The sequence below is a fragment of the Gorilla gorilla genome, chromosome 19 (genome assembly GCF_029281585.2).
Source record: "Gorilla gorilla gorilla isolate KB3781 chromosome 19, NHGRI_mGorGor1-v2.1_pri, whole genome shotgun sequence".
In the NCBI taxonomy this organism is placed as follows: domain Eukaryota; kingdom Metazoa; phylum Chordata; class Mammalia; order Primates; family Hominidae; genus Gorilla; species Gorilla gorilla.
This window is the reverse complement of record NC_073243.2, coordinates 97,739,933-97,757,586: the sequence shown is the minus strand read 5'-3', so window position 1 is coordinate 97,757,586 and position 17,654 is coordinate 97,739,933. Positions and strand designations below refer to the sequence as shown.

Here is a 17,654-nt window from a genome sequence, read left to right as displayed (position 1 = left end):
GGCTGTTCTGCCCCAATCAGTTAAGTTAAAAAACTGATTTTAAAAATCCGATCATTTCAACAAAGATGGTGGGAATGTGATGGTATGTAGATGGGTCCTGAATTTCTCACTTTTGTTTCTCGTACTCTGTACCTGCCTCTGTTGCCTTGTCTTTTGGGAGGCAAGGACGCCTGCTTCTCCTTGAGATCTGTTCCTTTGTGGCTCTCTGGTCATGGAGTAACTAGGACCCATGTCATGGACGATGAAGCCCTGGTGATTTTACCAGCTGAGTCTGTTTCCCTGTAGACCCAGTCTTTGAGGCCCTGGCCCGCCCGCAGACAGACTCTGGGCCAGTCCCTTGGGCTTGGGGGCACCTAACTGCCCTCTCTTCTGCACATAGTCAGTGTTAGGCCATTTCGGACTGTCTTCTTGGGGCCTCCCTCCCACATAAACAGAACAGCCCTTGGATATTATACCTTTTGGGCACCAGTTCACTTGTTACCAGACAAAGATTTGCAAGATTTTTCTGCTCTATCAGGAAGTACATCTGTAGATTGTCGTCACATGCTTTTAGATGAATTTCCCTTGAGAACTTTTATCTTTCTCAAATAGGCATTCTGTGCTGATCTGTGTATCCTCTTGAACACATATCATTTTTAATTTATAACACTGCTAGCTGCTTTTATAAGTTTTTCTGTCCTTTGGACATGTGATACTGCTATATATTTAAGATGCAGCTTCCTATGGTGTTTTTTGCTAATCTTGTTTTGCTTCATGTTCAGTAATATTTCTTGGCCCCTGTTAATGTGGTTTGATTTTGTGGGAGTAAATCTAATTCATTATGTATTTGGAAGGTTCACAGAAGAGTGTAAGTAGTTCATGAAAAGAAGGTGCTTTAAATTGTTGGAAACACATGGTGAAAAACAAATACTGGCTTATAATACACTGAGTTTTAAAAGTAGCATTTATTTGCTCTTCTCTAATCATTTACTGACAAACTGCATTGTAAGGACTCATGCCAGCTTTGTGAACCCCTGATTTTGTAGTTTACAAACAGAGAAATTGAAAGACTCTACTTATAAAAATTAGAGGTATCTGTAAGGAAGGCTTAAAGCTGAGTTCATGTGTTTATCAGTTTTTTTATTTTTAAAGTCTGGGTCTGTGATAACAGCACCTGCTCCGCCTGACCCCTCTTGTGTTTCTGAACGTTTTGTTCCATTTTCTTCTTTCATTAGTACGTGGAGATGGACATGTGAAGAAAGGTGGAAGGTTAAGATTGGTGGGTTTTATTTGTATTCATGCTTTTATTAGGCAGTTAATACAGAATATATTATCGGCTGACATTTTTATATAGTTTACAGTCAACACTAAAACTGTTTACCTTTTAATCAAAGAAACAAAATCGGCAGTCTTTCAGAGTTTGTCTTAAATGTTTAATAAATACTTAAATTCTGCAGGGTTACATAAAGTTGGATATCTTTGGTGGGGTGGGAAGTTTTGCTTTTACCACAGATTAGTAGGAACTGTTTAAAATATTAGCGATGGTAGAGCTTCCAGCAGTGTTAGCAAAGTGACGTTAGTAGGTGTCACCTCACTTTTACAGTATTCCTAATTTATGACCAGAACTGGCAAAGCTGATTAGCATGAGCTCATTGCTCTTTGTTTTACGCTTATCGTTATCTCCTTTAGGAGGGGAAAAACCCATAAAATTAAGTAGAAATTGACTACTTGTGTTGTATTACATTTTTTGAAAATTACAAAGAATGAATAAACTTTACAAAATAAAATTTATCTCTAACTCATTTTTTTGTTTCTTTTTTATTGAAATCTAATTCACATACTCTAAAATCCACCTTTTTAAAACGTGTGATTCAGTGGATTTTAGTGTATCACCAGGTTGTGCAACTGTTACCACTAATTCCAGAACCTTTTCATCACCTCCCAGGAACCCCATATCCACCCCCAAGCCCTCAGCACTGGCAATCACTAATTTACTTTCTGCTCTGACCCCATTTTAAAAAATATTAGGGAATATTATGATATCTTTGTAAAAGCTGTCCATGTGAATGGCTTTTAATAGTTAAATCTAAATAAAATGGCAGGGGCTTTGTAAAAGTAGGCCAAAAGATGAGTGATTTTAAAAGATACTTATTAGGTCAAGATCTCTAAAAACCCAGTGATAAACCCAGTGATAATTTCTTGAACTTGAATATTTCCGATCCTTAGTGTCTAGGTCTTCTAAAAAGTAATGCTGATTGCGCTTAAGTAAGATAGAATGTACTACTTCCTTCATTTAGGATGAACTCAGTGAGGTTAAATGTCTTACTGACTTTGCGTTTGAAGTCAGAGGACGGTGCTGTGGTTTGATGGATCACCTCCAAAATTCAGATGTTGCCAGTGTGATGCTATTAAGAGGTGGGACCTTTAAGAGGCAATTAGGCCATGAGGGCTCCTCCCTTGTGTGGGATTAAGGCCCTTATAAAGAGGCTTTACCCTTGCCCTTCAGCCATATGAGGACGCAGCATTCCTCTTCTGCCCATGGAGGATGCAGCCCTCACAAGACTACCAAACCTCGTAAAAATGCCCTGTAGTTTATATTTAATGGAGTTTGCGCCTAATGGCATCTTACATATAATGTCAACTATTAGTGTGGTTCCTATGCCACTAGGGTTTGAGCCTTAGAAAATCTCACACGACAACCACCAGAATTAAGAACGCATTCTTTTTTAACTGTTTATTATGGAACATTTTAACATCAAAAGGAAAGAAAATAGTATAGTGAATTTGTACAAATTCGTAGCCCACTTCAGCAACTTGTTTCATCTATATTTCCACTTAGTCTTCCGTTCACTCTGGATAATTTTGAAGTAAATTCCAAATATTATTTTATTTATAAATATTTATTATTTATCTCTTAAATGTAAATGTTATAAAAAACCGCTGCAATACCAATGACAGACCTAAAAATTGAAGGTAGTTATTTCATATCCCCCCAAAAAACCCGATAGGTATTCAAATTTTTATGCTTGTCTCATATGCACTGCCGCTGGTTGAGATGTCTGGTAAGGCTCTTTTAACCCGTAGGTTCTTTGTGTCTTACCTCCTGATGTTTTAGGAAGCGAGGAATCAAGGTGTCTTCCTGTGGATTTTCCTATAGTGTAGATTTTGCTGGTTGTATCACTGGGTGGTCATTTAACATGTTTCACTTCCCCCGTATTTCTTGCAGACTAGGAGTTAGGTCTTGAGGCTTGATTAGACCAAGCTTTGATCTGGCAGGGAAGGTGGCAAAAATACTTAATGGGTGTGATTGTTTAGTTTCGTAGGGAGTTTTATTAGGAGAGTCTTGTCTTATTTTTATGGTGTTCATTGATGATTATTGCTTAGATCTAGTATTTAAGAGTTGCAAGATGGTGATATTCTACTTATGTCCTTTCTTTTTCATTTATTAACTTGGATATCCCGTAAAGAGAGATGTCCCATCACCACTTACTTGATTGTCCTGAGAAAGAGTTCATACAGGAGAAGTAGGATAAGTGATTGGTTCCTGTCCGTAACCAGTTTTCAGGCTATTGAAAAAGGACCATTGTTTGTTTGTTTGTTTTTTCCCCCAATAAAGACTTATTTCAAATGCATGATTTTAAATATATATGATGTTTTGATTCATTACACATTTTCTCTCTTATGAAGTTAAAATTGGCCTATCTTTGGCCAATGGGAGCCTCTTCAAATTGGCTCCTAAGTTTTGTTTGCTGATGTGACAAGATGTTTCAGGACCATCTTGTATAATTCCTGCCTCAGGTCTGGAATCAGCCATTTCTCTAAAGAGCCCTGGTTCCTTTTAGTGGGAAACAATACAGGTTGCTAGGCATATCCACCGGGTGGGTTGTCGTTTTTGTGTCTCTTTAGTGGACAAATCTGGGGGAAAACACACACACGCATTTTAATGAGAAATGATATCGTGACTTTATATTAAAATTCATAGTTCAAATTTAGGATTATAGATACTTCATTTTACTTTTTCAATTATATATTTGTGGATATCTGTTTCATGAATCTAAAAGTGTTCTTATGTGGACATAATTACTTACTTTGTAATGCTAATGGTATTAGCACAGTATATGACTACCAAATGTAATTTAGTATTTTTCTTCCTGTCTTGGTCCTGAGGATGTATGCTATTAGAAATCTACAGACCTACTACTGTATTTTAAAGTCACATGAAACAGTTCCTCTCCATGTGGATATGCCATCAGCTTGAAACCTGTAATCATTTGTTTTATTTTGCTTTACATTTGTAAGACTTAAAAACCCCAACTTGCTTCAATTTTAAGTAAAACTTAGCATAATTCCACAGTAATAACTAAAAAATAGTTAAAAGTTAAGGTATGGTTAAAAAAAAAATCTAGTTTTTGTGTTTGCTTTCTCCACCCTGTGCCTCCCCTATAGGAAAACTTTTTTTTTTAAGTTTTTGGTTTAATCCTTCTGCTTTTAAAATATGAGCAATTATATTGATTTTCCCTTCTGTTTTCATCTTCTTCTCCCTGAGATAAACAAAAACGTAATAGGCCTCATTTTCTATCTTTGCTTGTTTTATTTCAAAGAATATTCTGGAGATCAGTATATAGCAACACATAATAGAGTTCTCATTGCTTTTTACAGTTGTGTATTACTCTGTTTTGTGTAACAGAGTAATACACAAATATATATATACCAGAGTAAAACACAACTCTGTCTCTATGTGTATATATATATGTTTATATATGTCTATATGTATGTTTATATATATATGTGTGTGTCTATATATACACATATATACATACATATATATACATACATATACATACATATATATATACATATATATACATACATACATATATATATACACACACACATATGTGTATATATATAGTTAATTCAGTCAGATGCCCATTGATGGACATTTGTTTTTTTTTTCTTTTAGAATAGCTTTTTGGGGTGCAGTGAACATTCACTCTTATCTAGTTGGGGATATTGACAGGAATGTGGGATTTGATGCCTTAAGGTTTGCTGGTACCTTAGTTCTTCATGGTCCAGTTTTGCAGAGTACTGCATTTCCCCGGAAGAGAAGGGGAACCTTCCATTCATCTTCGATATTCTTGTTAGCATCCTAGCATAGTGGGAGCTGGCAGGGACTGACTGAGAGTGCGGGAACTGGCAGGACTTTTCATGCAGGCTGCCGAGTCTTCTCAGCCTTCAGTAGAAATACTCCATGAGCCAATTCCTGGTTCTCAGGACCAGGCAGCAAGAGGTGAGCCTAGAAGGTGCAGGGCTGGCGAGGTGCTCGCCTTGGCTGCTATTAGAGCAGGAGCCCCGTGGGCATCCTTTTAACAGAGTTGTATTATTTTATGGCACACTTAATAGACGTTAGCCATCATTTCTCTTTTTCACAAACTGTGTCTTTCAGAGATTTCCTTGGCAAAGGCTGCTTTTTATTGTCAGTGTGAGTTAGACTGTTCCTTGGGAGTTGGGAGTGGGAGGTTGGACAGCGGCTGAAGAATCAATTTCAATTGAAACAAGCGCTATGGAGAGAAAGATACAGTTGGTTCGTTGAAATTTACATTTTACTCCTCAAAGCAAGCGTGGCTTTCTCGCAAGTTCTTTCTAAATAAGTGAAAGGTGAGCTTCTAATTCACTTAAAGAGAAAGAGGTGATTGTGAATCTAGCTGTTTCTGTGGTCATCCTGGGCCACATTGCTCAAGAGACCAAGTCTCCTGGAGTTTTAAGAAGAGGGAAATGAGGTCTCAGGGTTTAAGGAAATAAGTGTCACACAGACGTGTATAGCTATAGTGTAGGACCCTTTCAGCCTTCTTTCTATTACTAAAATAAACCTCAGTTCCCTTAGCATCCACAGGATATCCATCAGGCATTGCTGCTAACTGATACCTGATAGGAGGTATTTTTAGTTAATGTTGTGTGGAATATGGAAAAATAATCCATTCAGCAAATGCCAGTCTCACTGGGCATGGAGAGCATTGTGTATTCTTAAATCAGCGAATGAAACAAAGATGTTTGCCCTCATGGAGCTTATGTTCTAGTGGAGGAGACAGATAGACAGAAAGAATATGTAAATTGTACCATTTCCTAGAAGGTAAGAAGTGCCTTAGAGAAATAAGATTGGTTATAGGAGAGGATGCAGGTTTATGTGAACTGAAAGTAAAACACCATCATTATAAACAAAAACTGGTTTGTTTTTTTTTGTTTTTGTTTTTGTTTTTTGCTTTTTGACTAAGGCAGCATTTGGATAAGCAGATAATCAATGAGCTGTTGTTTGGTTACAGACATGAAAAGCTTCCATACATAGACATCCTGTGATGCTGGCAGCATTTCCTGTCTTTTTCATTTCATTGTTGAAACTAAGGCATTGATTTCCTATCTATAAAATGAAGCTGACATCTGTCCCGCCTGCCTCACCATGTGGCTTAGGGTTGATAACACACACATATGAGTGTATCTAATAGGTGAAGTTTTTATGAACTGCAGTGCTGTTATTTTTACTAGTTTAGGAACAGGAACAGAACTTGCATTTGTGACTTTTCTGCATTATACTCAGATGCTATTTTCATTTGGGTACTTCCTGTGATGTTGGAAACCAACCTAAATCTTGGGGAATAGAATTAAACAGACACCTGTGTAGTTGATTTTAAGCTCCTTGAGGTTTAGCAACCATGTTCCTCTGAACTATACTTCATCCTTTCTAAGATTTTTTCTTCATACCTCCCTGAGGAGGAGTCAGCAGAAAGTGATCATTAACTGTGTTATACCATCTATTGGAAGGTGCACCCTTAGCAGGGAGATTAGCGTGGGAAAAGATTGTTACTTCACAAATGATTTTTGATAAAATTGTAAAAATATCCCAGTGAATTTTCTGAAGTTCTTTTCTAGGAAAAGGAAAAGTGAAAATTTTTCCTCTATCTTAAAATTCAGATTCAGGTGTCTATAAGCTTTTCTTAGGACATGACTCAGTGCCTAAGCGGATGAACTTGGTAGCAAGTCTTAGGATACTGCTCACTAGTGCTACCAGCCTGGGAGAAATCTCTGTAGTTGAAAGTTGGAAAAGTGTAGTAGGGGCTGTCAAAACTTCTGCACAGAGCTGCCTTTGGTTCTCAGGTCTGGGGTGATCAGAATGGCTGTGTGCATTGTGCACACTACTGACTTCCCAAGCAACTTTCTTAGATTGGCAGATTTTGGATTCTACTTCTCACACCCGTGGTGGAGCATGCCTTGCTTGACTTGTGAGCTACGGTGACCCAGGAGGGAGGAGAGTGTCATGTGGGTCCCTATGGAATCAAACATTATGCTGCATTTCAAACACATTTTAAAAATTCAGAACTGTGGTCGAGAAAAAATGTTAGATGCTAGCTTTCTCTTTACCCAAAGTGAGGGGAATGTTTTAATTTAAATAATATGTACTGTATTTTTAGTAATTCAAGTTTCTATAATATGTGTTGATCTATGATAATTTCAGTCAAGGAGATTGACTCTTTTGAAAAGCATGAAAGGTACTGGGAAACGAAAAATATTGAAATTGTTAATCTGTCTTATCTTGGGGATAAGAGGTATTCCAAAAAATTAGAGCCATTGATGTTACCCTAAAAATCATATCAGATGTTTCAGAAGATCAGTTGATAATGAGCAGTACTGCTTCTCATGTTTAATAGTACTTTTCATTCATAAATGTTAGCCCCCTCAAAGGACCAGGAACCCGTTACTTAGTTATCTCTGTGACATTTTTACTACTAAAAAAGAAGTAAAGCCAGTAGTTCGAAAGATCATACAATTTTCTTTTGTCTGGGCAAAGACCTAGCGATGACAGTGTTGCATAGTTCCTTCATCTTTATTTAAGCTTTTGGAGCCTCAGTATCTTTATAAGACTGGAATGATAAAACCTCTCAACAGAGTCATTGTAAAATCACATCAGAAAGTGTACGTAGAGCACGTGATACCCTACCTGGATCTGTTGTTACCTGTGATTGTTGCTCCCATATAATACCTAAATTATTGGATTTAGAAATAATTTAAGGCTTTTCTAGATTACATGACTGAACAATACATGTGGATTGCTTTATTCCCAATCAAAATGAAGTTTCATTATTATTTAGAATGAGTACGTAATTCCTATGAAGTTATGAAAACCATATTGGTAAAATATGTTTTTAAAATACCATCATCTTCTGCTGTATGCTTTTTGGCTGTTCTAAAAGGAAAGAATCTTCTGGTTTTTTTTTTTTTTTGGTTTGCTTTCTAATTTTAGATGATGATTTTTGGTGCACAGAAAATAATGAAGAGTTTTGTATTGTGACTTGAATTTTGAGGTCTCCCGAAGAGAGATCATTAGAGTTCTAAAACTAAATGAAGGATCCACTTGAGAAGGCTAAATTTTCTTCCTCTATTTTCCTGACAACCCCGATGGAAGTAATAAAATAAATGTGACAATTTTACCATAAGCGTTTAGTGATACCAAGCTGACTTCATTAGGATTGTATATGTTAACAAGAAATCGTTCTGCCTGCCTGTCTGTCAAAGTCACATACTCTGAGATTTGTACTCTTAGTGTGTGATAGAAATTTTCTAAAATCCTTAAGCTAATTAGCTTGAAAATTCTCATGTGGTTCTCTCACATGCATGTGTGTGGTTCTGTGTGAGAGACTGGCAAAGCTGGACCAGTGAGGGTCAGGTGCCATCCGTCGCAGATTATAAAGTTATCAGCATAGCTTGGAGAATGTTCCTTTCACTTTCCTTTCAAGACTTAGACCCATCTTCTTGATAGGAAAGAAAGAACTTTGAATGCAGGGCAATGGGGAAAAATGTGGGGGAGACTGGCATAGAGGGCAGCTGTGAGGGAGGTGGTTGTCTGAGGTGAGTGAAACACATGGACGTGACAACTTTTTTTTCTGTCCAAAACATAAAAACTGAAGAAAGGAGTTTTTCCCAAAACATTGGAAGAAAAAGACAAGGCCATATGTAGTACCTTCCTTGTGGCCTGCAGAGCTCAGACATTTTCTCCCAGATCCCCTGAAGGGATGACGTGTCCTCACTGTGCCTCAGGTGAAACAAGGACTTCTGCCCTGTGCAAATTTGTGTAGTTGCTTTAGGAATAATTTTGACAGAGTGAATGGATGATAACATAGGATTTCTGTCTTATCTTGTGTCTAAGTGTATTCCTAATGTTTGTTTTTTAGGTGGTAGAGATAAACGTGGAGGTCCCATTTTAACGTTTCCGGCCCGCAGCAATCATGACAGAATACGACAGGAGGATCTCAGGAGACTCATTTCCTATCTAGCCTGTATTCCCAGGTAAGTTCTGTGTGGCTTGTGCTTGTCACTGATGTCACATTTACAAGAGATGTGGCGCTATACTCGTTAGAAATCAGCTAAATTGTAGCCTGCATTCCAGGCAAAGTAGTATAAAACGAAAGTCATTATCTTTCACCTTATTACCATTTTGTGACCATTATTGTCTAGTGTAAAGCCCTTTGGGTTGCAGGGACATGAAGGTAGGTAAGAGCTTTGTGTGTTGACAGTGTATCTGGGATACTCGGGTGGGATTTCAGGATGTGGTGGTGCCTGAGTTAGAAAGCCATTGTTGATGATTCTAATACCGTGACACAGAGGCCTGGATGATCAGAATTGGGTGCTGCTTTTGATAATGCATTTCTGCCTACTTGGCAAACGTTAGTTCCTTAAAAATAGTCTGTTGATATGTAGCACGAAGTTTGTGGGGCATTAAAAATCCTTACTAGCTATATATTGGGCGTAGATTTGGGAATCTCTATCAAAATTGAGACTCCATTGGTAATGGGAATTTTTAGCATAGATGCCAAAGAACACCAAGAGCGAGCAATGTTGTGTTTTCTGGAGAGTCCGCAAGTGGGGAGTTGTGAGTTACTAGGAGCTGTGTATACTTGAGGAATTTAGAATCTGTTTCTGCTCTGGAAATGTATTACTCGAGTTTTATTTGTAGATCTAGCTGACAACTGGTGGAGGAAATTTCCTCCCTATATTAATGTATTAGTTCTTTCTCACACTGCTATTAAGAAACGTTTGGGACTGGGTAATTTATAAAGAAAAGAGGTTTAATTGATTTAATGGCTAGGGAGCCCTCAGGAAACTTACGATCATGGCAGAAGGCAAAGGGGAAGCAGGCACATCCTCACGTGGTTGGAGCAGGAGGAAGAGGGTGGAGGTAGGGGGTCAGGTGCCACACACTTTTAAACAACCAGATCTCATGAGAACTCCATCAGGGGACAGCACTAGGGGGATGGTGCTAAACCATTAGAACACCCCCCCGCCCCGTGATCCTATTACCATCCACTAGGCCTACCTCCAACATTGGGGATTACAGTTCAACATGAGATTTGGGTGGGGACACAGAGCCAGATCACACCAATTAATATCTCCATTTAATTGTTCCAGTTATATTCTGGAAAATATAATACCATGCTGATATAATCTAAGGATACAGTCATGCCTGGAATAGGAGATTTGGTGTGTGTTGCAGGTTGGAGGGGTGCCTGTCTATGAGGAAAGGGTGAGTCCTCAGGTGTCTCTTTTATTCCAGAAAGGCACATACTGAAGGGCATCAGTGGCGGCCATGGTAGAGTGAGAGGAGGTGTTTCCTAAGAGACTAAATGAGGATGTGTGAGAGAAAACTCGGCCATAATATGGGCTGGCTAGATAGTAACCTTAAGGAACATGTTACAAGAGAATGATGTAAGATGGTAACAGCATAATGGGTTTCAGGGGTTGTGGTAAAGGTAATAGATCTACCACAGCACGTGGTTCGCAGCACTCAACCTGTGTAGGTTGACACCAGCGGGACAAGGCAGCCATGCCCCTCCCTAACAGGGCTGGCTGTGGCTGATGGCAATCAGCTTTTGGTCTTGATAGTTTGACTTGCTGGGGAGGTTCTTGGGTTTTCTGTCAGAGTATCCTTTATGAGAAAATTTTCACTGTGTGGCATCAGTGACTAAGTGAGCCCTACTTATCTGGAGTAAGTTTTCCCTTTCTTCTTCTGGTATTTCTTAGGCAGCTGACCTGTTGAAATCTTAGAGTTGGAAAGTAGTTTAGAAGTTATTTATACTCACTATCATTTATAAATAAAAATAGAGTGTAAACTACTACTTACTAAGCTTTGACTATGTGCCAAGTCTGTGATAATGATGGAAAAAGAAATACAAAGGGCAGGGTTAAAAAAAAATAACTGCCAATCAAACTGATACTTGTCATATAGTTTAATAAAAACTAAAGTTGAATTTGATATTCACTCTTGTGAATTTGAATACTATATAGTGGTAACTTTGACAACTTGCTTTTTGGTCTTGAAACCTATGTTAATAGTAAATATTAAAAAATTATTCATTTAATTGATATAGAAATTGGTTCAAGCACATTTTGGATAATCTGGATGACCCACTTTAAAAAAAAGCCTTTTTTTTGTGGGAAATTGTGAGAATACACAAAAGTGGAGAGAATAATATCATGAACACACATATACCCTTCACCCAGCTTCAGCGTTTATCAGATTTTGCCAATCTTGTTTTTCTCTAATTATTCACCTGGTGTATTTTATAACAAATCCCAAAGATCACATCATGTCATTCAAAAATACTTGAGTGTGTAGGATGACCCTCCGGCCACTGAACAGTCTCTTCATGTCAGTACCTAGGTTTGCGTTTGCATTAACTGCAGTCCCAAGTGACAAGAAATGCCATTGTGCTTGCCCTTGATTAATGAGCAAATAAGAGAGGTGGATTAACATGTAAATGATGCATTTGCCGAGTGATAATGGAGAAAGATTTCAGAGTAGTCCAAATTGAAAGAAGTGGCCACAAAGTGAGTCCTCTCTGGGCTGTCTCTCCCAGGGTCCTGCAGGTGCTACCCCTAGTGAGTGTATAGCAGCAGGAGTGCTGTTTGGTTTTAACCAAACAAATTATGTGATACAGATTTTACCAATCTGTAAAAATCATCAGCAAATTACTGGTGTGTGAATTTCTTTGGACTTGTGATTTTGCTTATGTGTAGTTTGTAAGTCTGATGGTTTGTTGTAGTAGAGTGGTATGAACACAAGGCGTTTCTACCCAGCTGTACATTTGTGTGTATGTCTTGGGGCCTGTGAGACCTTTTGCTGTGTCCAGTGCTCCCTCGTGCTTCCCAGATTTGAAGGCAGCCCTTCGGCCATTCCTCAGTTAGACAGTCACAGGGCTGGTGTCATATGTGAAGGGAGAACATGGGCCTCAGATTCAGACTGACTGTGACCTGGGACACATGACTTCACTTTCATTGCTTTCCTGATCTGAAAATGTGATAATGACCTTTACATTTTGGGATCATTGTGAGTATCGAGTAAGATTATTCCTGTAATCCTGCATGGTGCTTGACATGCAGTAGCTTGCTGAGATATAGTGCAATAATTTTCTGATTTCATATTCACCCTTCAATTACTTTCCTTTTGACATGATTTCTAGAGGCAGATCACATTGTTTTCTTCTGCATGCTTTCTAGATTGTCTGGGTCCGGCACAGTTCAACAGGAACGTGACCTGAGCAGCTGTGAGTGATTTGAGTATTATTGCTGGGCTCGCCCCTCCCTGCCCTTTTTTTTTTAAACAAACAAACAAACAAACAATTGTAGTAACAAGGTGAGTTCATAAGATTCATTTGCAATGAAACTTTCCACTAAACGTGTGTAGGAGAAATAAGCAGCAGCAGTTCTTGCTGCTGTCATTGCAAGTCCTGCACAGTGACATTAATCTTAGAATGTCTCTCGGTGGCTGTTGCTTTTATTACTTGAACTGTATTTAATACTAATTATGTTCTAGAACATTCTGCCTTCTTTAGAATGATTTTTGGTTGCTAAATATTAACAGATAAACCACTCTTACTCCTTGTTGTCCACTAATGAAATGATACGAAGATTTTTAATTGATTCATTCATAAATACTCACATAAGAAGATACTTTCTTCCTCTTGGAACGAAACAAGTAGAGTTTCTCTTTTTTAGGGACCTGTGTTGAAAGGGGACCTTATTTTTATGTAAACTTTCTTTATCTCACAGATAAACATGAGGCTCTTTGGTAAAAATGCTAAAATAACTGGTTAATAAGTCACATTTCCCAAAGAACAGTGTCTCTTAGGTGGTGGAAGGGCTTGGCCCTTTTCCAGTAGGCAGGTGTTTATTAGGTGCTCATAAATAGGACCCAGGTTTGGGGATGTTTACAAGTCACTGCTGTCTTAATGATGACTGGCTTTTAACTTGATAAAAATAGATGGATTGAAATGCTGTGCACTCCCAGCCCAGTCCATTTGCCATTTTCATTACTTAGGAAGCCGCTGGGTGGGAGCAGTTTGATCACGGAGGAAGGCGAATAGTTAATCCTTCTGTAAACTGTGCAAGCTCAGCGTAGCTTTTGGTTTTGTTGTTCTCCCGCTTATTCCTGTTGTTAAGCCTGGAGTCATTCAGGATTCCTTTTAAGCTTCTTTCAAGTAGAGGGGCTTTGTAGTTCATGTGCATACTGTGTAAGGCCATGTTAGGAGAAAGACAGGCTTCAAGGGAATTTATCTTGATATGGTGAAGACTGATGGTTACAGTGCGGTCTACCAAACAGCAACTAGTAAAACAAATAAAACATATTGCCACCGTTTTACAATCTCCTGTCTTTGGTGTACGGCAGCAGAATATGTGAATCTGGAGTAGAATGCCTTACCGGGCATTAGGCTTCCTTTGCAGAGCTCTTGGCCTCTGGGCACCTGCCTCTTCCTGCTTAGGCTGCCCTCACCCCAGTGCCTCCAGGGCCCTGGAGTTTCTGTGGAATGGAATCTCGAGGGATTGCAAACCCCATTAGAGCCCAAGGAAGTCTAGAATGCTTAATTTCCATGACAGGAGGCTTTAGGAGATGTTTCTGGGAGTCCCATTTGCCTCTAGGTTTCATGAAGGAGGTCAGAAAACAGGTGATGTTTCTGCCCGTGATGTTACCCGGATTGTAACCCAGGACCTAATTGGGATGTGGAGGAGAAGCGATGGCATGAGGAGTATTTGAAATCATTTCAATTTACATCCCTATGGGATAGTTATTAGAAGTTCATCACATCGTTCCTCATCAGTTTTCAGCATTTGGGTGATAAACTAGGCTGCTGGATCTGTTTTCTCCTCCTGGCTTTAGACACTGTGCTCCTCTGACTGTGAGCCGCCTTCTGATTGGGTCCTACTGCTGGGCTCTAACCATACAGGCATTTTTTTGGGGTGTTGATGTGATACACCCTCTTACTGATGTAGATGTCATATGTACTTTGCATTTGTAAAACGTGGAAAGCTAGTTAGTCTGATAGTCTGAATCAAGATATAGAAGGGAATGGGGTGTGTGAGTGTGAGTTAGTTGGGAGCGGGAAGGAGGGCAGGGTTAGGGGAGTGAGCCTATGTAAGAGCATGAAATTGGTTTTAATTTTGAATTAATTTTATTTGCATTACTTAATGATAGCAATTAGTTTTCCAGGTTTTTAATTTAGACTAGTTTTTTTGGGGGGGTAATTATCCAAAGCAGAAAAATGTCAAATGTCTTTTCTACCCTAAGGTACATTTATGTTTGGGGAAAACCACATGTGCGTATTGAGTACCATAAGGTCCTAGGTATATTTCCAAAAAAGACCTTGTAGGCAGTCGTTACCTGGTTACTGTCTGGTGCAGGCATCAGCAGCCTGCATAGACTGTCAGAGACCCCTGTGTAACAGTGAGGGTTGCAATTGTTCCTTACTGTAGGGCCATTCGGAAGCTTCTATCACTGAAGTTGTAACCAAGTGCGACTGAGTATTTTTTTTAACCTGTGTTTAAGGACACCTTAACTCTTGTTGCTCATTCTTTATTGCAGATTTGCATTGTATGTGTTTCCCATGTAGCCAGTGGTTGAGATTTAATACAATTAGAAGCTGGCACTTTTTTTTTTTTAAGTGCAATAATGTGGAGAGGAAGAACATAGTGACTCCCAGCACTGCCTTGACGTGTGTCAGAGGCCAGCAGTGTTAAGCCAGCGTTGCTACCACATAAAGGCTTAGTACAGTTGTGGAACTAGATTAAAACCACAGAGCCTGCCAGAAGGGTGCCAAGAACTCCCAGGGACGGGTGGATGGTATGGAAAACCACTGAGATAGCTTCAGGGCCAGGGATAGGGTAAAGGGAATAAAATGGAACATAAGAAAGTTCTCATCATTGCCAGCCATGCTAGTGGGGGGTCATTTTCAGCACCTGGGGTGCTGGGAGTCCTGGGGTAACTGCCGTCCACAGGTCTCAGACTGTCCCCAGTCTGGGTTTTGCAGGCTGTCAGGGTTTTGTACCCGCCCGATGCTCCCTGGAGACCTTTGCTTGCAGGAGTGACTGGAGGAGTTCATGTAATCAGTTAATGCACCAAAGTCAGGAGAAATGGGCATGGTGACCGTTGTTTTCCTGAAAAGAAGATGGGATGCAAAACCATTAATACAAAATTGAAATCTTAACAGGTTTTGCAGGTTGAACATGAAGCGTGTATAGCCTGGGTCTCTTCCTTTGTGGTACAAGGGAGGGACGAGAAGGAGCTGAGCACAGTGTGCTCCTTCCCCTGCCTCCGCACGTGTCCAGCAGGGGAGGGAAGCTGGGTCTGTGGCACCCAGTGGGACTCTGACCAGACAGAGTGGCAAGAGATGTAACCCGTCTTCAGCCATGTTTTCTTTCTCTGCAGCGAGGAGGTCTGCAAGCGTGGCTTCACGGTGATTGTGGACATGCGTGGGTCCAAGTGGGACTCCATCAAGCCCCTGCTGAAGATCCTGCAGGAGTCCTTCCCCTGCTGCATCCATGTGGCCCTGATCATCAAGCCAGACAACTTCTGGCAGAAACAGAGGACTAATTTTGGCAGTTCTAAATTTGAATTTGAGGTAACTTCCCCTGTGTGGCTAGACCCACTAAACAAGTTGGTGTGGTTTACTAAACGCTATTGAGGCTAATGAGAGATTTTTTTTTTAAACCACATATTAAACAGGAGCTGCATATCTTACGAACATGTGATACGTAAAATTAGTTATTGCATGAAATAACAGAGCTGCGTTCATCATCCGAGTGGATTGTTTTACCCACATGGGCTTAGGTTTCAGTTCCCTTGGGTTGGGTGATGGGCTGTTGAGTTGTGAGGCCTTGGCAGAGAAGCTTGCTGGCTGCCTTATATTTCACTTGACAAACAGCTTTACCAGGCAGCACTGTGGCTTTGCACGGTTACAGATTCATTCTCCTTGCCTCAGCCCTGGAGATGAGGGAATGTTAGGGAGAAATGCCCAACTTCAGAGTCCCTAAGTTTCATCCTGTCATGGATAATGGAGAGAATGCATGTATTAGGCCTCTGATTTCTGAAAATGGAGATAGTGTGTTAAAAACTGTGCAGAGTCCTGAATTCAGTTAGGCATGGAAGATTGCCGTCTTTCAGTGGTAAAAACAAAACAAAACCCTCAGCCCACTAATTATTTTGTTTCCCACTGTAACCTCCTCTCCTTAAGCTACCAAGGTTCTGACAAGGCCTTCGGTGCAGTTAGTTTAATGAGATGATTATGGGAGGAAAGTCTTCCTGCCAGCATGAAACTTGATTCTTGCTCCATTTGGAATAAGATTTTAATATTTTGTAATAAGAAATACTTTTTGGTTGAGTAGATCACTTCCTCTGGCAAATCTGCTCAAACGTTAGGTTTCAGTGGATGTATTCATGTATTTTAAGGTAAACAGCAATAATATTAAACATCAGACAGTATTAATCCTTAATCTTCAGGTTATAATGCTATACTAATCTTCAGGTTATAATGCTATACTTTTCAAAGTGTTTGCACAGGTGTATTACTTGGATTTTTAAATTCTTTGCATAGTACTCATTTTTCTATCCAAAATATGAACTTAGTTTTAAATTTGAAACTACTCAGGTTTACTACACTCCATCAGAAAGATGAACCCAGTAAGCCTTCTTCATAGAGAATAGGAAGTAATTTTGGAGGATGGTTTATTGGGTGTTGTTTTCTTGATGCAGAATTGAAAGTGCATTGTATTTAATTATAAGTGTTTTAAGTAAAAATAATGGTCTGGCAATACAATTCATACAGGTTTTTCCAGTCCAGTTTTGATCTCTCCCTCAGGGCTCTTAAAGGCACCAGTTTTTCTATGGAACTTGTTACATTGTTACCAGCCTCTCTCTCTCCCCCAGTGATTGCCTCTGTGGAGATTATTAAAAATCCAGCAGGGCCGGGCTTGGTGGCTCACGCCTGTAATCCCAGCACTTTGGGAGGCCGAGGCGGGCGGACCACGAGGTCAGGAGATTGAGACCATCCTGGCTAACACGGTGAAACCCCATCTCTACTAAAATACAAAAAATTAGCCGGGCGTGGTGGCAGGCACCTGTAGTCCCAGCTACTTGGGAGGCTGAGGCAGGAGAGTGGCGTGAACCTGGGAGGCAGAGCTTGCAGTGAGCCGAGATTGTGCCACTGCACTCCAGCCTGGGCAACAGAGCGAGATTCCGCCTCAAAAAAAAAAAAGTCCAGCAAACGAGAGAGGAATGGGCCTATGGTAGGATTGTAGGCATAAGTGCTGGATCAGGAGTCATCCCTCTTTCTACCTCCGCTGCCTTCTGCTGTTTCTTT

At 39.8% G+C, this 17,654-nt stretch overlaps 1 protein-coding gene across 5 annotated transcripts in view; it reads left to right on the top strand.

The window, feature by feature from the left end:
• TRIO (trio Rho guanine nucleotide exchange factor) overlaps positions 1–17,654 on the top strand; it is a 365,950-nt gene that overhangs the window by 126,745 nt on the left and 221,551 nt on the right. For all 5 annotated transcript variants that reach the window (XM_031003167.3, XM_031003166.3, XM_031003168.3 and 2 more), the window contains exons 3-4: positions 9,201–9,315; positions 15,725–15,917. In XM_031003167.3, coding sequence (XP_030859027.2) covers positions 9,201–9,315; positions 15,725–15,917 — 308 coding nt within the window. The remainder of the gene's footprint in view (positions 1–9,200; positions 9,316–15,724; positions 15,918–17,654) is intronic.